The 23,206-nt window shown below is 47.8% G+C and overlaps 1 protein-coding gene across 2 annotated transcripts in view; it reads right to left on the reverse strand.

The window, feature by feature from the left end:
- LOC126521241 (cell adhesion molecule Dscam1-like) overlaps window positions 1-17,662 on the reverse strand; it is a 119,779-nt gene extending 102,117 nt beyond the window's left edge. For both annotated transcript variants that reach the window (XM_050170236.3, XM_055065860.2), the window contains exons 1-2: window positions 16,899-17,662; window positions 7,526-7,858 (exon numbers count right to left, since the gene is read on the reverse strand). In XM_050170236.3, coding sequence (XP_050026193.1) covers window positions 7,526-7,858; window positions 16,899-17,103 — 538 coding nt within the window. In that variant the 5' untranslated portion in view covers window positions 17,104-17,662. The remainder of the gene's footprint in view (window positions 1-7,525; window positions 7,859-16,898) is intronic.
- Window positions 17,663-23,206: the final 5,544 nt, after the last annotated feature.

Genomic DNA, 23,206 nt, shown 5'->3' on the forward strand with positions numbered 1-23,206 from the left:
CTTTCGTTTTCCTTATTTTTTGAAATTGTGGCTTGCCTGACAAGCTCTAGGAAATGTCTTTTCCCCTGTCAAACTGACTAAACTTCATATTGTCACGCTACTATTCCTTTATTTAAATTGAGGACGACGCAACGAGCTATGGGAAGAAGAATGATAGGTGTAACGTTAAGGAATAGAAAAGAGCAGATTGGGCGAGGGAACAAACGCGAGTTAATGATATCTTAGTTGAAATCAAGAAAAAGAAATGGGCATGGGCAGGACACGTAATGAGAAGGGATGATAACTGATGGTTATTAAGAGTTACAGAATGGATTCCAAGGGAAGGGAAGCGTAGCAGAGGGCGGCAGAAAGTTAGATGGGCGGATGAGATTAAGAAGTTTGCCGAGACAACATGGCCACAATTAGTACATGACCGGGGTAGTTGGAGAAGTATGGGAGAGGCCTTTGGCCTGCAGTGGGCGTAAACAGGCTGATGATGATGATGATGATGATGATGATGACTATTCCTTTAGAAGATTGTCGACAAAGAACATGTAGCGACCGTCCGTCATTTCGTTGTGCCCACCATGGGGGTCATTGCCCCCTGCTCGAACAGAAGCCGCTGTCCGACAGGGTCATCACCACTGCCACTCGGCAAACCTGCTTTCACTCTTGAATAAAGCCAGTCGTCTCTCCGCTTTCAACCTGTCAAAACGTGTATTACTTGCTTCCGCTAAACCAAGCTCCCAAGAAGTGGTGACCCAGGACATTCACGTTTGTTTTTTCGAACACTAGCCATGGACGACGCTGCTCCTACTTCTGCTGACTGAGACGACGCCACGATTACGTGTCCTGTGATCGCCGCAGAGCATCAGCTTCCCAGTTTTTTGCCCAAGAATCCTTGAGTTTGGTTTGTGCAAGTAGAGGCGTGTTTTCAACTCCGGCGCATCACTTCACAGACAGCAAGGCAGCTACAAGTCGTCGCCGCGCTGCCATCCGACATCGCCGATGTCATATACGACTTGCTACTGAGTACGCCTTTGGCCACAGCATACGACGAGCTGAAACGTACGGTCCTGCAGGGCCTTGAGCCGTCGCAACAACTTCAACAGCTCCTCTCCGAGGAACTTGGCGACCCATGACCTTCGTAACTCCTGCACTGGTTGCGTTAAATTGCTGGGTGGCCACTCCGCAAACGTGATCCAGATTACAATTTTCCAGTTTTGCGCGAGCTGTGCTTCCGGTGCCTCCCACAGTCCGCACGCATGGTGATTGTGGGTACCTATGAGACGTGTCTCGATCAGCTAGCTGCATTCGCTGACCGCATATGCGACTGCTCGTCTGCGGCACAGCTACCTATCGGCGCTGCGAGGTTCTTAGAGCCAGGAAACTGACTACCGCACCTGGAGGAAACAGTTGACCACGTTACCAGTGCACTGGAGAAGCTGACGACGGGTGGCAACATTGGCAACCAACTTCGCCGTAACCATTCGCCTTCACAGTCTCGCAGCGCACTGTTGCGTACTCCAGGGTAGCGTATCGTACTGCTGCCGAGAAGTAGCAGCGCCTGCCTATCGAAGCTCGACCGACACTTCTTATTGGGTAGCGTGGCGTTGTCGGCGGGCTGCAGGCATCCGCTAGACCATGGCGACCAAGCAAGGGCGAGACAATTTCTAGTGCGAAACTTGCACGGTTTATTCAAAGGTAGATGAAAGAAAATGAGAAGAGAATGAAGTGAGTAAAAGTACATTTCGGAGCCCCTTAAATAGGCTCTCTACAATCGTGGGCGGGATCTTGCTTCCGTCGACATCACGTGACCGGCACAGAACGAGCTGCTGCAGAGAGGAGCTATACCGAGCTTGCTGCAGAGAGGAGGTCGTCACGCCTTCTGGAATTGTAGACGCCTGTCCGTCTCTTCTGCGCGTTGCGGGTTCGTGGAAGTTCTCCTCTAGGTCCAATTCGAGAAAAGGGCCTCTCTAAACTCGCACACCCACACACACAAAAGAGGCCTGTAGGCTGCGGGGCTTCCGGCAGACAGGCAGACACTCGAAACGGTCATGGCGAATTAGGAGGTCACGCTTCATTTCGACGTGGCCTGGTGGAAGAAGGTCGGGTGAGAGAAAGTTCTTTGTGCACGAGGTGCGGCACGCCAACCCTAACAGCACCTAGGGACTCGCCTCGCCAGTTGTGCTGGTACCCCCATGTTTTCGCTAACAAGCAAGTCGCTGCATCCAGCCCTGTTCGTGGACGGGAAACGCACCGGCCAGTCGCTAACGGCGGCAGTCGACATCAGCCCTCGCGCAAGCCGCCGGTTCTTCGTAGTCGACCGCATGACCGGTGCCCGCCTCCTCGTCGACACTGGAGTCGAGCTGTCTATCGTTCCCGCCACGGCCGCCGATTGCCAACGCGGCAAGTCCACTCCCACGCTCTACGCAGTGAACAACGGTGCCATCGCGTCGTATGGGCTCCGGTAACGTTACACATCGTACTCCGGCGCTCGCAGAGAGGGTGTTTGTGATCACCGACGTCAGCTTTGCCATACTGGGAGCGGACTTCCTCAGCCCTTTCAACTTAGATGTCAGTGTTCGCGATCGGCGGCTAAAGGATAACGTCAAATTCCTCGATGTATTGGACCTGCAATCCAATCTCACCTCATCTTGCATCCGTACGTTTCGGTCGGTCTCAACGTATAAGATACTTGCTGAGTACCCGCAACTCACGAAGCCCCGAACCGATGCGCTGCCCGTGAAGCCCAAGGTGACACATCATATCACCACCACCGGTCCACCTGTCGCCCCGCGGCCATGGAGGCTTGCTCACAGACGGAGATTGAAAGTCGCCCGCCGTGAGTTCGAACACATGCTTCAGCTAGGTGTTATTCGTCCTTACTACAGCCCCAATTGGTCTTCACCTCTCCATCTTGTTTCAATACAGTACAGTGGCGACTGGCGGCCTTGTGCTGATTACCGAACTTTTAATGCCGTCACTACTCCGGATCAATATCCCCTTGCCCACATACATGATTTCGGCGCTCGTCTTGCAGGAACCAAACTATACAGCAAGATCGATTTAATGAGCGCCTACCACCAGATTCCTGTCGAACTCAGCGACATTCTGAAGAAAACAGTACTCAATGTGGCCTATTTAAGTTTGTCCGTATGCCTTATGATTTGAAGTGTGCGTCGCAAACTTTTCAACGGTACATAGACGAGGTTACGCGCGGACTTCCTTTCATTTTCGTCTACCTTGACGGCATTCTCGTTGCAAATCGCACAGACTAAGAGCACAAAGAGCACCTTCTCCTTCTATTTGGGCGACTGGATGAACACGGCCTGGTCCTAAAGCTACAAAAATGCATTTTCGGAGTTGAAGCCCCGGATTTTCTCGGCCGTTGCATTTCGCCTCAAGGCATCAAGCCACTGGAATCACTGGTGCGAGAAATCGAAGACTTCCCCTCTCCAACTTCCTTCCGAAAGTTGCGCGAGTTTCGGGGGCTCATAAATTTTCACAGGCGCTCATGCCATCCTGTGCGCAAGTTCTTCAGCCGCTTGCTTATCAACCTGCTGCGTCGTGACTAAAAATAAATAAAACGCCTACCTTCAATTATTCTTCGGAGCACGAACACTCCTTCCATGAAGCCAAAACGCGGTTGGTGACAGCAGTGCTGCTGATTCATCCGTTGCCCGTCGCGCCAACTCGCCTTATGGTAGACGCATTGACCACGGCAGTGGGTTCAGTACTGTAGCATCACGATGGCACAGACTGGAGACCGCTGGCCTTCTTCTCAAAGCGCCTCAAACCTACGGAAGCTCGCTGCAGCATCTTCGGGAGAGAGGTGTTGGCTATTTATCGCGCTGTCAAGCATTTCCATTTTATTTCTTGAAAGCTGTAGCTTTTACATTCTGATCGACCACAAACCGTTAACCTTCGTTTTCAAGAACAGTTCCTAGCACTCAGAACGTGAGCTTCGGCATCTTTCCTTTATCTCAGACTTTTCTACGGACATCCGCCATATCTTCGGGGCCAGAAATCAGGCACCTAACGCACTGTCGCAGATCGGCGCTGTGCCTGCTGGCCCTGTGAATGTCCAAGCTCTGGCCTCCGCCCACGAAAACGACCTCAAGCTGCACCAATGGCGGGAAAACCGCTCGTCGCTCCAGCTTGCGGAGGCGCCATTTCCCTACACAACAACAATGGTAACGTGCGACACATCGCAGGCAGCGCCTCGCCCATTCGTGTCCCATTAGTTTCGGCGGCCAATATTCTAATCACTGCACTGACTAAGTCATCCCGGAACCAGAGCAACACAGAGGCTTATCGCAGATCGCTTCGTCTGGCCAGGGATCAAAAAGATGTTCGAAGCTGCCAAGTCGTGAAAGGGACACGGCACGCGCGTTCAGCGGTGCAGCCGTTTCGGCCAGCAGAGAGCCGCTTCGATCACGTGCATTTAGACTTGGTGGGACCTTTTCTGCCCTGCCAAGGTGTCAGGCACCCCCTCACGTATGTCGATCGTTACTCAAGATGGCCTGAGGCAACGCCTCTACAAGACATCATGGCCGAAACAGCGGCGGAAGCACTTGTTGCTACATGGTTGTTGCGGTACGGTTGACCTTTGCGCATAACCACTCACCGAGGCCGACAATTCCAAAGCTTGCTTTTTTCTGCCCTCGTGAAACTGCTCGTCACGCGCCTTCATGACACTACGGCTTACCACTTAGAGAGCAACGGCATGGTCGAGCGTCTCCACCGACAACTGAAGGCGTGGAAATGAATGGACTGGGCGGAATTCAAAACAAGGACGTAGTAAGGGACACAGACAAGCGCTAACTTTCAACTAACTTAATTTATTTAGTTGAAAGTTAGCGCTTTTCTGTGTCCGTTACTACGTCCTTGTCTTGAATTCCGTGCAGTCCATTCAGTTATTCGCAGTATCATCCAACTCGCCCAACAACGAGTATTATTGTACTGAAGGTGTGATTGACCGCCACGCTCGACAAACAGCTCTGGGTAGAAAGGCTACCCCTAGTACTACTGGGACTGCGAACAACAATCAAGGATGACCTCGGAGTCAGCACAACCGAGATGCTTTATGGGTTATCAATCCATGTTCCAGGCCAGTTTTTCGGAACCCAGCAAGGCACTCCGCCAACGACCACGCAGCACTTAGAGAGGCTACATTCCTGTGCGGCTTGCACGAACATTTAATAACGAAAATAATAACGAATTTAAGAATGCGTTCCTAAATGTTCCATAGACAATGCCTGATTCGCACAAGAACGCGTTCTTAAATTCGTTATTATTTTCGGTATTAAATGTTCGTGCAAGCCGCTCCTAGTTTGACCAGCTTCAACCTACAACCCCACGTATCGCCCGCGGGTAGTCTGTGTTTAGTTTCCGGACACTGGACACGGCTACGCACGTCTTTCTGCGACGCGACTCTATCAATCCGCCATTGACTCCTTCCTATGAAAGCCCCTTTCGTGCGGTTTCGCCTTCAGAGAAAGCCTTGAAAATTGACGTTCGCTGCAAAGAGACAGTGTCGTGCGATCGTGTGAAACCAGCCTGTCTTGAACATTAATTCTTCATTCATTCCGCCGTTTACACCTAAACCTCCGGCATTCTAAAGGGGAAGGGAGCCCTTGTAGCGACCGTCCGTCACTTCGTTGTCCCCGCTGTTGCGGTCATTGCCCCCTGCTCGAACAGAAGAGGCTGTCCGACAGGGGCACCACCACTGCCATTCGGCAAACTTGCTCTTACTCTTGAATAAAGCCACTCTCCGTACTCAATCTGTCAAAACGTGTATTACGTGCCTCCGTTAAACCGAGCTCCTAACAAAAACGCTTTTGATCTGGCGGGCGCTCTCGTCCATAAATTATTTCTGAGGAGCCTTGCCGCCACCAGAGGGGAAAATTGCAAAGATTATACCGTTGCTTAAAAAATCGGAAGAGGGTTATGCTTACACAAAATCAGGCCAATTACCCTAACATCAAATTTTGTAAAGTTGATAGAAACAGCCTTACTTCGTGTTATGAATATTAGTGATTAGAGAATGCTTCTTAGCCCATGTCGAATCGGATTCAGGCCGGGGTGCTCAATATGGCAGGCGCATATTGATTTGGCAAGTCGCATACAACTTGCACGGCGCCAAGGACAGTATGCGGCATTGCTTATCTTTGATACCACCAAGGCATACGGTAGCATTGGACACGGGATATTAGTAAGCCGGCTGCGAGAACTTATGTTCCCCAAATACTTATGAGCATGGATTACGTAATTTATAAGTGGCAGAGAATTTTATTGCCTTCAGAACGGCTTTTCATCAAGTACATATAAGCAGGCAAAAGGAGTTCCACAGGGGCAGTGCTATCTCCAATATTTAATATATTGCTGAGCTTCATACCATCCCAAGAGAACGTGCAAACTTACGTGCGTGCACACGACATAGCATTCTTCTTATTGGCAAATGACATTCACACACTTTACAAAAACTTGCAACGGCCTTTATCTGTCCTAGAAGCTTGGCTAGATTCAATTCGTCTGGCTCTAAACGTGAACAAGAGCTCATTGCTCGTATTTCCTCTGAACGTACCAGCACATATATCCCTGTCGTACCAACTCGATATCATTCCACACGCAGATGCCGTCAAGTGTCTTGATGTTATACATGATAGCTCTTTTTCATGGCGTATGCTCATATATTACATTGCAACAAAGGGTGTTCGAGTAGTGGGATTATTGTGTAGATTGAGCAACAGTGGATCAGGGATGTGTAGGGCCACCTAGTTATAAATGTACCGTATGTATGTACGCCCTGTCCTGGAATTCGTGCGTGTGTGTGTGTCGTTTAGCTGGTCTCTGTACCACACGTGCGAGTGTTGCCGGCCGCCATACTTTTGTTTTGTTCTAAGTCCTCGCCCGCTGTTACAATGACGTCATCCTTCGTCTTCATTTTTTGGTAGGACAATATTTTTCGACAATATTTTGGTAGGCGCAACTGCAGAAACTACGTTCATCTTCTTTTTTCTTTCTTAACAATGGAGCATATGAGGGTGTCTAAATGAAAAGGTTCGGGCCCTGCTTATGCAATAATTGTGACCACAGCTCATAGGATTTATCCGTAAGCAAACGCATAGAACTGGTGTTTATGTGTTTATCACTGTGTATATCATAATCGTCATCCAGCACCTGATGGAGCATGTCAGGCGATCAGCCAAGCTAACATCTCCAGCATATCATTAAATCTTGTCTCTCTTTCCCTCTCCCGACATGATCAGTATATTGTTTTTCATCTCTCATGTTTTTATCTCGTGCTATCATCGTACCTGAGTGTAGCTCCAGCGGGCTGTGAACGTCCGCTGTAGATGCTGCGAGGCATTTTTTGTCCCTTTAATTATATTCTCAAGATTATCTTGTCCACACTATTTCACACATTGGGCCAATCAGTCCCCCCCCCCCCCCCCTATTGTATTCACTGTGCAGAGTCGGATTCACGCAAAATATTATACATACCATGACATAAATATTTACGTTTCACTTTTTTTCTCACCTTCGACGAGAAGGCTGGCTGTGAAGCTTGTCTTTCCCGCCGCATTGCTGGCTATGCAGGTGTAGTTTCCTATCTGGCGAGCGCCGATGTTCTCGATGAGGAGCTCTGAGCGCCTTTCGCGGTGGTCGACTTTCCACAGAGCTTCGGCGCTATTGGATCCGAGGCTTGTCCCCGAGGGCTCCGCTGCTCCTACCGTGTCCGGCCTGATGGGCCGGCCATTGTGTAGCCACTGGAACGCGACGGGCAGTGAACCGCGACGCAGTGAGCAGAAGATCTCGGCCGTGTCGCCTCGCCTCAAGTTGCTTGGAATGAGGACGTGTACCTCGGGAGACTCTGCACATTGTCAAAGAAATAGAGAAAGCTTTCGTTAAAACCTGTCGTCAGAGAAAGGCATTATTTTATTATTAAGACCATCACGCGGCGGACGTGAAGGTGAGGATCCAAGAAAGTACGCTGAGGTGGACTCCGCTGCCCAGTGAGCTGAGGCACGGACTACACTGGCGATCTGCACCGGTACGCAGCGCCTCGACCTCTCTGTTTAAAGCAAATTATCAGGATTTCTGTACATATTGTGCGGGCTGAGATGTACAGTGTTCCTAGTTCGGGCTTTCTTTCAAGTGCACTCACGCAGGCTCCATCTATTTCAATTTCATGATTTTTGTTTTCAACCAGCCCAACTTGCTTTACGTGTGTATTGTTAAGCTAAGCAAACGGATTATAGACGGCATCACCCGTGGTACAAACGCATTGTGCACACACGTTTTAAAATAATTCACCGATTTTACAACGAGCAGATTATACCATTCCGGCAGGAAAGGGAAATACCAAATAGCATTGAGAATGACTTGGAACTAGGAAGCTGGAGTTTCTTTCACAAACTCCTACTCATTCCTAACTGGAATGGTGGACAGTCCCATTGCAGCAGATGTGATGTCTAAGAAACGACCAAACATCTCCTGTGTGACTGCCCTACTTACGAAGACAAGAAAAGTGCCCTTCGTACAGCTTCGGGGCACTTAGACGACCGTCTTTTCACGGAAGACAAGATCTTGGGCCTGAAGCCTCGTGCGTCTGCTATGTACAAGGCCATAAAGGCGCTGGTCCGTTTCTAGAAATGCGCCAATGACCGCCTCTGACTGACTCAGGGATGAACGCTTGTGTGTGTAACAGTGCAAACTTTGAACTTCTTTCTTCCTTCCCCTCTTTCAATTTTCTTTTCCCTTTTCCTAGTGCAGGGTAGCCTAGCGGTTTCAGCCTGGTTAACCTCCCTGCCCCTTGTGACTTCTCTCTCTCTCTCTCTGCGAAAGTTTGTTTTCAGTCTTGTTGGTGAGCGATGTTTTCAAATGAAAACGGCGATTTAATGTTCAACGACATATTATTTAGCTTTATGTCACAAACTTAATGTCACGACAACCTATGAGTCGAAATTGAAAGAGGAAAATACTAGGGTAGCGTCTCCTTTTTATATAATTCGACGCCAGGATAACTGAAACGCAGAAAGTTGTTTCTATCATTTTTATGCTTGCTATAACATTCGCTGCGTCGTCTGAGGAATTGTGGAGATCATGGCTGCCCTTACTAATGAAGGGCAAAGAGTCTGGTAGTATTGGTGTTCCGTCATTCGAAACATCAAGGCTATTTTTCCCCCAGCACGTACCGACTGGACCAGATGCCGTCTAAGTCGATATGCCGCAATTTTATTCGAACAGCATTTCCTTTATAGACAGAGTCGGATATTTTTCTTTCGCACGAACTCTATGTTAATGCTGATACACTGAAATGTCCTCGTGTCTTCTTCCTATTTTCTTCACGAGTGAAACTGAGTACCTGGAAGCTTGCTGCTTCCAACCTCTCCGTTGAGCAGTCTCCAGCTATCCATAGCCCAGCCATTCACTCCTGTCTCGCCCTTTAATATGAGAGGGGAGTCGGGAGGAGCTTATCAGTCTAGCCCTGAGTGCAGTAAACTAACGAGAACACTCATTTCTAAAGGAATTTGACAGCGGATTCGAGTTGATGTTCTTAAGAACTGCAGTTAACGCGCGCAGTGCAACCAATCTCGTCGCACCATGACGTGATAAGTACTTTACGTGCTCTATTATATCATAGTTGTCGCCGCCTCGCATAATTAAGTGGCGTCGCCTTCGCCACACTCGAATGCACTTTGAGGAGCAGCTGCGGTTCACTGATGTAACTGTACGCTGTTTAAAATTATCGCAACTAAAGAGAGAAAAAGAAGAAGAAACAGGATAAATTTGAATTTATATGTTATAAGATGCGCCTTGCACATGCGATTGTTCCATATGGCTCAGAACTTCAAAGGCATGAAGGTGGAGCTACACTTACTAACACGCAAATGCAGACGGCGCAGGAACTACTTGTTTGACAAGGCGCCAGCAAGCAGCCCCCACTTCATTCGAACGCTGTCACCGCAGGACGCGATAGGAAGCGTGTATTGTGAAGCGTTATGGAAGCATCGCCGACGTTGGCGCTAATTAGTACACGGTCTCTCGGTATCGCGATGCTTTCATTGGTTTTTGACATTCAAGCTTTCGGTGAGAAGTAGCGAGCAGCGTCTCGGGTCTTCAGATGTGTCATCTGTGACTGACGGTGGCCAGGTTCAATGCAGCGCACACTATAACCACAACTTGTATTCTTTGCTATGTGGAGATGGCCTGACCGAAGACGTCTGGTACCGCATTCAAAAATATTTTCGTTCGTGACTGCTCTTTGCCATTGTTCGCCCGCCACCACTAATGATATGTCTAGCATCGTGATTAGCTAGAATCTTATCTTACAAGCAATTCTAGTATAAGAGGTTTTTGTGAATACGCGCTCTAGTTCTTGCAGTGCCACGTTCGGGACCTAGCTTGCTCATAGCGACACTGGTTATGAGTAAGCGTCAAGAAACCTGTACTGTCAACCATGCGTTCCTGTGTTGTTAATAACAGACCTGAAGCCCTTGCTGATATTACGCTACAGATATAAGCAAACAGGGAATTTCGATTGCTTAACATAGTGAACAAGCGCAAGAAAAAAGAAAAGAAATACTAGATATGACAATAAAGAAAAGAAATTGAAATGTTTTTTCCGCTCACTTACTACGTCAAGTACGCTCAAACTATGGGATCTCAGGAAGTCCCATTGAGCTTCCATTAGATCGCAGTTGTGATACAGCCTTGCTATAGGATCATACTAGGAAATCGGAAGATACTAACTGGTACGAATGTTTTTCGTTGCGCTTCTCGTTTTTCATTCGACAACCAATGCGCTATAGCATTTTAGGCCTAGTTTTCGTTATTCAGCGTAGAAAGGTCATCAATTTTTTTTAAAATTCTTTTGTCAGACCCATGGACTCGTAAGCATTGTACATTCCTCGCTTGAAATTTTTGTTATGTTATGGGGACGCCTTCGATCTGCTAGACATGCGTGTCGCTCATTTGGCAGTGCTAAGACGGTTCAATTCATAAACATTGCTACCGACAGGTTGCATATTCAGTGCATTCGTCAAGTAAACAAATATGTCTGCTTGAGTGCGCTGTTAAATAGTGTGCATTTGCTGCAGACACCGTTGTAATATAGGTAAATTTCAGTGAATATGTTTGCTCTTAGAGTTTCATTAATAGAGCCCGAAAAAAAGTTATGAAAATGCATCGATGGAGTAGGATAGCAAAAATGTGTACAGATTACGCGAAGAATCATATGAGGAATACCATGATAACTTCAGCAACATCTACATTGTCCTCTTGGTACAGATGTTCGATAAAGTACCCAGAAGAACGTTTTGGGAAGCAATCGCTGCTTAAAGTTTCGACGCGGCGGAAACTGCAAATTCACGCCCTAGCGCAGAAAATGCGCTTGAGTGCATAGAACTGGGTCGCCAGTTTCTCGAGGTCCCAACGATTCTTCGCAAGCTGCCACCACACACTATAAGAGACGACCGGTAGTTTCGAGTATCTAGAAAGTGCTCGCCACTTTTCGAGCCACTCGGGCCCCGAGCAATTTTAGGGAAGAACGCTCTGCGTACAATCGGCCAGGCAGGCCAATGACGTTCGTTCGTCGGTGATAGTGGAGATGAACGTGCCAACGCCGCATTGTTTGTTTCATATATTCCTTGCGGCGCTTATTGTAGAACACATTTCGAGCGCTTTCGTGCCTTCGCTTAATCAGAAAACTGCATCCAGCTGCGTGCTGGGCCAGACACGCGTACAACGCGCATACCGTGCGCCTAGCTCTGTAAACGAGGCTAGAGACGGGACACGGTGGCGAGGATGAAGGACGTGACGTGGTAGTTCCTATAGCCGGTGGTAATAACGCGCGCTTCAATGGCGCAGTGCGCTTCCAGCCCCCGCTCCTCGCTTCTCGGCACATACGCAGCGAGGTACTCTCTCTCGCTGCCGCAATACCGGCCGCCTTTGTACTCGAACCGTGTTCGCTCGGCACTATCGCCCGTGCGGTGCATCGGGCCCCGCTTTCCAATTCCCGCGAGGGTTTAATTCCGCCGAGGCACGTAGGCGTCGACCGGAGGCGAGCGGCGTGTGTGCGCGCGGCCGCGGCGATGAGGAGGGAAAGGTGTTTGCACGTCGTCGTTCCAAATAATTACGTCCTTTCAGCGCCACCCGGGATGTTCGCGCCTCCTGCGGCTGCGCTTCGGCTCTGTTCCACACCGTGTCGGCGCTGCGTGAGAGGTCAATCTGTCAGCCGGAGTGAGCGCCCCGAGAGGTGAGACTTCGGGGGATAGGCGCGCGCCTTAAGGTGTGCCGCCTAGACTGGTCGCCCTGGCGCGATTCGCAGTGGATTTCCCGCGCTGAGCTAAGCTTGACAGGCACGCAGATGTCGCTCTCTTCAAAACTCAACCTACACAATATGCCTTACTTATATAATAGATGTTGGATTGCGAAACATTTTGAAGGGACACACAAGAGAGTGCTACTCCGATTTATTCCCTTCTCAGTGGTATAAATGGAAGATCCTCCAAATGTATGGACGACAAAAACAACATAAATTTTTTTACACGAACGACCATCCACCAATACCAAGCTGGCTTTGTCATCTGCTCATTTGGCTGCGTTCTACATCACAATAAAAAGGAACAACGAGGGTAGAAATTTTTTTTCAGATTAGGGCGTGAGCAAGTCAATTTCTTTTGCACCCGGACTGCCCTCTGTGTGGTGATTATGCGGACTTCGAACATGTCCTGTGGGGCTGCGCCTCTGCCGGTCCCCCTTTCAGTCAAGAGGAAATGATGAAGCTAATTAGGGCCCAGGATCAGACCTCTGAAATCCTGGCAGTCCAGAGGGCTCGCGACAGGGCCGTCAGGTTCCACCTGATGGTCCCCGAGTGGGCCTAGCCAGGTGGCGTGGAGTTCGCTTACGTCTATAGTGGACAAAATAAAGTTGATTCACTCACTCACTCACTCACTCACTCACTCACTCACTCACTCACTCACTCACTCACTCACTCACTCACTCACTCACTCACTCACTCACTCACTCACTCACTCACTCACTCACTCACTCACTCACTCACTCACTCACTCACTCACTCACTCACTCACTCACTCACTCACTCACTCACTCACTCACTCACTCACTCACTCACTCACTCACTCACTCACCCGGGGAAACAGACTGCATGATTACGTACATACTTTGCATGCGCGCAATTTCGGCGGCTTAGATAACATTTAGCGTCATTTGATTGCTACCTTTGCTCACAATTGTGCAGTTCTCAAAGATTCGCTGACATCCGCAATCTCTGCTATGAACCCCAAGGTGTCCAGCGACTGCTCTTCAAACATTATAGTAATGCTCCTTTAATCTTTCATTCACACAGTGCCCAACTTTCTCCCGCACGAAAGTTGAACAGAATACACCGCTCCCTTAGTGCATCCGATAAACTTCTATGTTGTTTCTTACAGCCCTGTTTCTTAGTGGCACCTGGATTTGCCTACGCACACATTCTCAGTAGATTTTGTATATATTTCTATTTTTTGTTCTTCCCATTTGAGTATCTTCTTATAATTATTCCGCTGACAAGAGAATTAATCGATAACTGCAAGTAGCACCCCGTTGTGTGTGTTTCTCTTCTCTGTGTCCCGCCAAAATGTTGTGCAATCCAACATCTAGTATGCAATACCAACACGCCCAGTACCCGCCATAGTTTTTTAGTGGCTATGGTGTTGGGCTGCTAAGCACAAGGTCGCGGGATCGAATCCCGGCCACGGCGGTCGAATTTCGATGGGGGCGAAATGCGAAAACACCCGTGGTGCTTAGATTTAGGTGCACATTAAAGAACCGGAAGTCGTCTAAATTTTCGGAGCCCCCGGCCCCCAGCACGCACGCACGCACACTATGGCCTGCCTCATATTCAGAAAGTGGTTTTGGCACGTAAAACCCTATAATTTTTAACACGCCTAGTCTTCAACCGTGGTGCTGATTGACAGATGTTTAAATAGAAACATCTTGTTCCCGAACGTCTAAAATAAGGAATAATTTGTATTCAATCACACCCAGTTATAATCAACATCTGAACAAGGATACCTTAATAAAACTTTGTCTTGGGCAAGTTGGTGCGATTTGGAAAGCATGATTTTAAGGCGCTTAAAACACTCACAAAGCTTTCTGCTTTGTGAGACACACGCACAGAGTGCCATGTGTGTCTGTGTGCGTTTCTCCATTGCGTGTGCTTTCTTTTAGCCTCATAAAATCATGCTTTCCATCTGTACAAGATATTATGCTCAATATCGAGCACCACAAAATTGAATATCCGATAATTATGCTTTTTACCGATAAATATTCGAAATGTCTCATTGATAGACGCTCGATATATCGAACTTCGAATGCCTACGATTAGCGTCACAAGGCTACTCGCAGCGTGTGGGCGCCTTTATTTTGAGCATGTTATTATGTAGCTGTGCGTGAATTCTGCTTATCGGAAATTATTAGTCGGATTTCAGCGTTCATTACCGGAACTGGTGCGATATCGAGGTCGCTGGGGTGTTCCAGCTTGGTCGCACAATTTTGTAGCATGGTCACGCATTGCATCTACTATTGTGTTGGACCCAATTGTAGATCAGAAGCCCATGTATAAGGAACACACTAGACAAGTTTGCTTCAATCGAATTCGGATATAACAAATTACTTGATGGCATTTCCAGTACACAGCGTAGCAACAAACAGCACACAGCGCACACAGAGCGCACAGCGCAGTAACAGGATTGACCCCCTGTTAACTACGCTGGTTTCTGCACAAAAGGCAACACCAAGAAGAACAAGCACGAACAAGTTTTATTGTTCTTCTTAACATTGTCTTTCGCGTAGAAATTAACGCAGTAAATGGAATAATGTTCTGCGAACTAGCCTAAGTTGAGGCCTTATTTTAATTCAAGATATAGAGCGGCATCTAGGAAATGCGTTGGTACCGGACTCGATTTCCACTGTGAAGACTTCCTTAGGAACTCTTATGGGCTTCCTTTACCTCTTTATACTTCATTCAGGTGAATGAACCCCTTTAAAATTCATTCATCTTATGAATTTCCTCTGCATTGATTGGATTGCGTGGCAGCTGTATCCATATTCCTCATATGAACTATACGCCCCAAACCTACAAGACCATGTATGTGCACTGTATACTGTCGCACGTGCAAGAGCGCACACAAAAACGGCATTTCCTTTTTGCGCTAATGCTTGAACCTCCAGTCTAGTAGTGCCTACGCAGAGACGGCTCTTCAACCGACTTGCATTTGTTCTGGAGTCGTTTGGTTCTTATTTATTCACTCGACTTTATTTTTCTTCCTGTTGTTTCATTAGAAACCACGTTGAATGTTTTATTTAGAGTTTTTTAACGTCACATGTGTGGCGAACTTCATGGTGAGTCGATCTTCCTTCATTGAAATTTTCTTTCGTGCCTACGTGGTTATCACATGTCAATGCACTATTCAACGCTACTGATCAAACGCTGAGCGGAAGAAAGGCGTGTCGCTATTCACCCACCGCTTTCGTTGTTCTTCTCTAACCTTACTCTAAGCTCGTTGGCGAGAATAATTTTTCTCGCTCTGGTTTTAACGAAAAAATCATGCTATGCGGCAAGTTTTGCATAGCGTTTTTGCAAGTTTTTGCATTCTGTTGGAGCATTTTCGTTTCTCTGCATTAAGTCGAAAACTTGGCAGTTTATGAAGAAGGCAGTTTTGCCCACAAGTGCTCAATATCTTTAGTTAGGCTTGGCATGTTGATAATATAGTTACGGTCTTGCGTAAGCACTGAGATATGTCTGAATATTTATAGGTTTTAGAAGCCGCTGCATCCAAATTCCGTGCAAATGAAGGTGCGGAGCCAATCTATTCGTATGCGGAAATGCTGCTGTTTGCTTCGAGCAAAGTGAACGTTTTCACGACTACAGAGCAATACCAAAAAGTTTGAATAGTCATAGAGTGACTAGAAAGAAGACCGCGCAAGTACCATTTTGCAAGGAGCTAAACAATTATTATCTTTCCGCCAAATCCTAACGCCAATTTATTTCAGATGCGAAACTTCTGCCGAAATTTCTAGTCCACTGCGCACGAGATCAAAATTGCATAGTACGCCGTGTACCGGAATCCCGACGGGTAGCTTGGCACCAAAACTATTCCAATCCACAGCATCACTTCGAAGCTTTTGGCAAAGTCTGCGAACGTGAGGCGTCAAAAAAGAAGCACTTATTTATTCGTTTCTCTTCGTTCAGACACTCGCTGGGAAGATCTGTTGGACAAGGAGCTAGAGAAAGCTGTTTGAAAGGTCACGCATTATCCGTAAATCTTTATGGCTGGTTGACTGACTTATGGAAGACCAGCACGGCCTATGCCCTAAACCACGTTTCACAACCGCCGTCCGCTCTATTCGGACTCGTACATGCCGCGGAGTCATTGAGAGAGAAAGCTTCCAGTTCGCGCTGAATACGGGCGTTTCTTCGATTTAAAGGATGGAAATGTTTCACATTTATTCCACACACTGAGCTTTATTTTGAATACCGTAGAATGATGCCACATGAAGCTGACAACTCGCGATACTAAGTGGAATGAGAGGTAAACATTAGCGCCATTAGATTTGCTAGTAGCCGAACGCGCTACTCCGACATTATCCAGACAAGTGGGGATGCACCACTGATCGCTAAAATCCAATCTCGAGATGGAAAACACGCGCCCGTCTGTCTTACCCAAGTAACAAATCACAAGAGACGATTCCAAAGTAAGGTATACTGCTGCCGGAAAAACCCACGGCTGCCAACGTAATGAAACCGCAACGAAGCCGCAGGGCACTTGGCGAGCGACGAACGGTGGGGATAAGTGAATAATAACGGGGATGATGACGGGGAGAAGACTGAGCGTGCGCCCACTTACCCAATCCCGCGGCAAGTGATAAGCAGGGCGCTGCGGCAAGCAGCAGGGCGCCGACGGCAAACAGCGTCCCGGCGCTTGTCGCGCTTCCACCACCAGTTGCTTTGACGCGGCAGGATTCGTGACGGTCCTCCCTCGTCTTCACCTTTGTTGCGGCCGTCTCGCGCGTCCTTTCTTCGGCCGGAGTGTCGTACACCGTGTACGTCATCTCTCCTGTACGTCTTTCGCCGCGATGACGGGCCTCACGTTTCTTCGGTGCCCATGATGAACCGGTTACTCTTCACCGTTTCTTCTGGGGCGTGCTCGTCGCGAAAGGCTGCCGCATTTTAACTTTGGTGTCCGGAAGTCCAACTCCTTGCAAGACTGAGTTCCCTCATTTCATCATGTCCAGCGAAGGATGTCTACTATATTAAATTTCTTTATCGACCTATGCGCTTTCTCGACGAAGTGCCACGAGAAGGGAAGATAACGCTATTAGAGGGACCTGCTGCCGGTGGACGCGGAAGGCACAAAAGCGAGGAGAAAAAAGGTACCTCGATTTTAACTTTCACGTATTTGCTTGATTCGCTTTAAAGTTAAGAGTGCAAATTGGTAGCTATGGGGGCGCTCGCGGGGTCGCGGAGAGAGTGCGCGGCGGAAATTAGATTGGGAGTCGGCGGCAGACGATGCGTGCGGATGGAGCAACTGGCGTGTCCCGTCGTGGGGAAGACGGAACCGGAGCGGCGGGTCGCGGCTGGGGAAGTACGCGCCCGTCGGGGTGGGGGATCCGGCGCTGCTACGACGGGTAGTGAAGGGGAGAAGCAGGCGCGCCGGACGGCTGCTGGGACGGCGGCGCTGCGCGCTTGGCCGCCGCTAAGCGGCGAGGGAGAAACGAAGTGCGATGTCTGGAATGGGGCGAGAAGGAACGGAGACGCTGCGGGACGGTGGGGAGATGCGGAAGGGATGGGGAGAGGTGCTGGAAGAGCGCTGCGAAGAGAAGGAGAAGGACGGCGGAGGAATATTAATGGGGAGGATCGCGAGGCTGCGATGTTCGTGCGTTTGCGTCCGGCGTTCGTGCCACGGTAGGGCTGCGTTTGCGTGCATGTGGCGACGGCAGCGGTGGCGTCTGGCTGCTGCCGACGCGGGAGAGATTTCCATCGGCTCGCCGCGTCGGCGGGGCACGTGCGTGTGTGTGTATATATATATATATACCTTGGGAGGACGTGGGTTGGTTGCTTTTCCTGCAAGTTGAGAGAATGAGGAAGAGCGGGAGTGCCGAGAAAGAGCCGAAGAAATAAGACCACTGAAAGTGCAGCGGCCGCCAAGAAAACTGCCGGAAGAGAGCAAGAAGCCCTGCGGGCTGTAGAACCTTCTTCTTAGATGCACCCCTCCACCTTTACTGCCCCTCCATCCCACTGCGAATAGTGAACACACCCCCACCCGTTTTCCCCAAGACCGCCGATGTTCAAGGCGCGCTGTACGCTTAGCTGCGTGTCTGGGTGCGCTTTGCCCGGCAAGCGCTCGCTTCGCCGCGCGCTCCCTGCACGCGATGCTGCGGCGGCACCGACGCAATGCTTACCTCCGCGGAGCAAAAAGGTTTTACCGAATTGCAGAGTGCCGCGAAAAATGGGGATGGAAACTTGCGAGGTGGCCGGTCTTCGTTCGCAAGTGGTAGTTTGATCTTTCTTTTTGTTTTCTTGTTTTGCATAATCATCATCAGTGCACTCCAGGGGCTTTTACAGTGTATCGTGCCGTGCCCTATGATTCCGCTCCGGGGCTTGCGCTCTCGTCCTTTGTCGCACGAATGGATTCAAATGCGAAAGTCTTTTGTTCGTGTCCGTAGATAGCGTTTCTTGCGCGACACACCCTCGGTCGTTTTATCTGATTTCATTGAAAAAAAAGAAGCCTTGGAGATCGTCGGTGCACTCGCTGCGAAAGTGAGCGGCTTGCATGCCGAGCGTGCGAGTGACAGCCGAGTCGCCACGCCCCATTCATCTGAGTGAATCTTAGGTGTTTTCTTTCTCGCATTATATTCTCGGTTCCTTTGATGTTTTCATATCAAAAATGCGCCGCTCTTATTGAAACAAAAACACAGCACACTTGGCGAGTAATGCAGTAAGCTAACCTTCTTTTTTTTCATTCACTTCTTTTTTTTTTCTGCCTAAGCCTGTTTTTCTAGGCAGGCCTGAAATTAAATGCTTCTGCTCGATTAACCCTGTTTGTTCTAACACGCGCGAGGAGGACGCTTTTTGAAAGACCTAAAAACAACTTGCAAACCATAGCTATTAAAATTACGGTTTCTGGGCATTAGTGACGGAACACTGCCTTTGCCAGCCTTTGTTGTTTCTGGGTGCTTTGCCTTAGACTGCCTTGTTTATTTTATTTATTTACTTTGTTTGCAGTGACTGTATGAAATATTTTGTCTTACTTGATGACTTGAGGAGACAAAGATGTACAGTCTCAGAAAAAAAAAAAAAAAACAGAACCCCTTGTGCTCTTTTCCCTCGTGGTTGTAAGGCCTGGTTGCTATATCGTGTTCTGTTAATAAGATTGATTTCATACCGTAAACTGTTGTTAAAACCATTGCATTTCAGAAAGGAAAGCTATGAATATGTGCCGTGCGAGTAATCATATCAAAATACACATGAAAATTATTTCTCAAATCGTTCTCCGTCATACAGCAGTTAGTATAGCGACTCTCTTTTATGAATGTTCATCCTGCTTTGTGGAAATAAGGAAGTTCTTGATTTGAAGAATATCTGCCTTTATGTGCTCCATACTATCCACACGCTGTGATATGTCACTGAAATAAAGAAGGTACGCTTTTTCACCAGTGCTGACCGCTACAATCTTCTATACTGTAATGAATAATAATAATAATATATGACAAAAAGGAACGCCGCGAGCTAAGTAAAACACTTAGAACAAGTGCTAAAAAGGCAAATGAGTTCACATGCAATCAACCTATACATGTAAAGTCGCGAGCAAAAGTTTGGAGACCACGAAATCAACCAAAAATTTAAAGTAAATCATTCCACCACAGCTCCGCAACGTGTAATTGCTTGAATGCATTGCCTTGGCCCAACAGATGCACGTAGGCTGTCCCACTTGATTTCAGTCGGCATGCCCCGACTGCTAAGGAAAAAAGGAATGTCGCGGCACCATTGATCTCCAAACTATTACTCGCAACTGTACAGGTCGTCAGATGTGAATGCACGAGAAAAGACCATATTTACCTCAGTATTGTTTATTTATAAAACTATTACAGGTGCAATGAAACCCGTGATTCCGCTATAGTACTTTTTTTATCACTTGAAGCCCATACAACGCGATGAAGCAAGCACGTACACACATTGCAAATGAATATCCTGCGCATTCAATCTTAATCTCTTTCATACGTGTTATCTGCTGAAGCGCTGCATAAATTGCACCGTCTTCCTTGAACAACATATTTACTTAGGCCACTAATGGCGTGCTCGGCATGTCGGCTCGGTACATATGAGTAAAGAGAAGATTTTAACAGCACGACACAGGACGCACAAAGAACAGCAGCGCTCTGCAATTGTCATCAAACTGTGCCCTGTGTCGCGCCATTAAAGTCTGAGTCCGCGCTTTCTAAACGCGCAGAGGTTCTGCTCTCTCCAATGGAAACGCATTTACCTGTCACCTCCTTGTCAAAACTGCCGCGGTGAATCAGTGGCTATGATATTCTGCTGCTGTGCATGAAGTCGCAGGTTCGGTCATCCAGCTACGACGACCCCATTCCCATGGAACTGAAATTCAAGAACGCTCGTATACTTAGGCTTAAGTGCACGGTAAAGAACCACAGGTGAGAGCCAGCCGATGTTGTCGGAGGCAGACACCAGCCGGAAGTAGAGGGCAGCGCCTTCCCTGTGCCGTGGTGCAGCACCGAATTCCACGGGCCTCGCTGCGCAACTACCCGGGCAGGGCTGGCCGCACCAGCGCGTGCCCTGGGGAGGCAGGTTGCCATGCCTAGAATGTGCAGTTGCACACAATCCCATACTGTTAGTACACGCCACTGCTCATACTTACTTCGTATTACATGGCCTGGCACAATTCCACTTTATCAAGCTACGTGGTTTCGCGATATTGAAGAGCAATGAGCTTTACTGCGTGCTGCAAGCTCGCCTGTGGTGCGTGTGTTTTCACGCTCCGTGGAAGTCGCAATCGCTGCTCTGGGTGTTCTAGTGCGGTATGTAGATTTAGCTTAATTGTGGATGTGTTTCGCGAAGCTACACATGACACGCCTATTTTAAATGCGCTCACTGGGTATTCTACCATGGGAAGAGAGTGCATAAAAGCGAAAATGAAAGGAACGTGTGATGTACAGTATATATGTACGTCAGCAACATTTCAAATAAATAAATAAATAAATAAATAAATAAATAAATAAATAAATAAATAAATAAATAAAGGAAGAAATGGCCCAAGCAGTGGTTAGGAAACTTATCGTGTTGTTTAGATACGCAAAATGATGGGGGAAACCTATCGCATTTCTGAGGTTACCTGTGAGAAGCGTTAGATCTACGCTGGTATTTGCACTTTCTTGCGCCATAGCATGACAGGAGCCTGCCCCTACGTTGTATGCAGACAGAGTTATGTGTGCTGAGTTATGTGTGTTATGTGTCCTATGGCGAGAGGTGTCGTGCCGCCTTCGATTTCATGATACAGTAGGCGATGTGAGAAACCAAAGCTGTCTTATGTAAGAATGCTGCTATTGGACTGTTTATGAGTCAGAGCGGATTCTTTCTACGTTTTCATTTATTATGCAGGCTGGAATCTGGGATATTCGAATGAAGTAAACGTCACCAGAGGTTTTCTTGTGTGGAGTTCGCAGAGCTGATTGCATTTTCTGCGTAGGCATTGCACCCGAAAATACGGTATTCGCAGGGCGCGGCTTTCGCCATTGCCTACACTATTTCGGATTGGGGCAGAATGACTGTCAGTGAATGGGGATATATACCGGTGATAAGAAACTTCCGCTTCGCCCTTCCGGTGTGGCTTCGCAGAGCCACGCTGCTATATTACTATATGGTATGTGCTTTTTTTTTTTTTTGCGCGTCGCACCTGTCAGCGAGCGCGATATGATGACGGGAACTGCGCTCGGCTGCGAGCGCAGTTCACGGGCACCGGGAAGATCAGCCGGTGACAGTGAGCAAAGTTTCCTCTTCTCTCGACAAAGGAAGATTCTTCTTGCACCAGTGAAGTTCCGAAATCTCACTTGCTTCGCAGGTAACTCGGAGCGAGTTTTTTCTTGCTTTGGCGAGTCTATAGAATCTCGTGTGATAGAAATGATCCACCTAACAAAAATGTAATGAAGCGGGGTCTTTCACTTTCTTGATCATAGATCGAAAGAAATTTACCGCTATGCTTTAGACGAATGAATTGTGCTTTTATTTCGTTCTTTAACCTGAAGAGCACATAAGGAAGGACACATTTTTAGGTGCGAAACATCGATAATAGCTGGCAATGCTCCTGTCTATATCAGATGAACCACTAAATTGACTGCCTGTCGTTAAAATTTGCGTTGTAAACGATGGAACATTCCAGGACAAAGACGATTCCAGCACAAAAACGAGTTGATTTGCAAAACGACTAAACCGGACTGAAGGTTTACTGCACATTTCCTGAAATATGCTCACTGTACTGTACACTTTATTAGCAACGCCTCTTATGAGGAACGCGTAGGCTGTGGTCTTTTCAAAAGTGGTTGAGACGATTGGACCAGCTGCGACAAGCGCCATTCCAATTTTCCTCTATTTGTCTCTGCTCTCTATGCGGCGTATGTTTTTATTTCACTTCGCTATTGCGCTTTGTGCTTCATGTGTGCCGTAGTTCGTTTATTGCTACATTGTTCGTGTCTTTTGGTGTTTATTAATGAAATGAACAAAATAAAACATAAGAGGAGCTATAATGCTTCGTGTTGTCCTTGAATTATCGGCATTGAGATTTTTTCGATTGGGGAAAAAGACACCCATATAACACAACTATTAGCTTTTTTTGCTTCTTTCTTTCTCTTTCTATTCTTATTTTTATTTTTTATTTTTCCTGAACGCCGCGTGTGTGTCTGCCATAGGGGTAGGTTCCCATTCTAAAGGCTGTTTCTTATTGTAACACGATCGCAATAAGCAGCAATCTTCTCTGGATGAGGCAATAAAGCGAACAAAACGTCCCTTTTCTTGTTTTATTTGTTTATTTTTATTAGCAGAGTGTAACTTGCTTTAGGAGTTGTGCAGTGTGGTATTTCTTAACACGCACTGGACTTTTTCTGCCAATGAGCATCTTTGCATTCAGTTCTCCCGCTCTTATCA

This window comes from Dermacentor andersoni, chromosome 6 (assembly GCF_023375885.2).
Source record: "Dermacentor andersoni chromosome 6, qqDerAnde1_hic_scaffold, whole genome shotgun sequence".
Lineage (NCBI taxonomy): Eukaryota > Metazoa > Arthropoda > Arachnida > Ixodida > Ixodidae > Dermacentor > Dermacentor andersoni.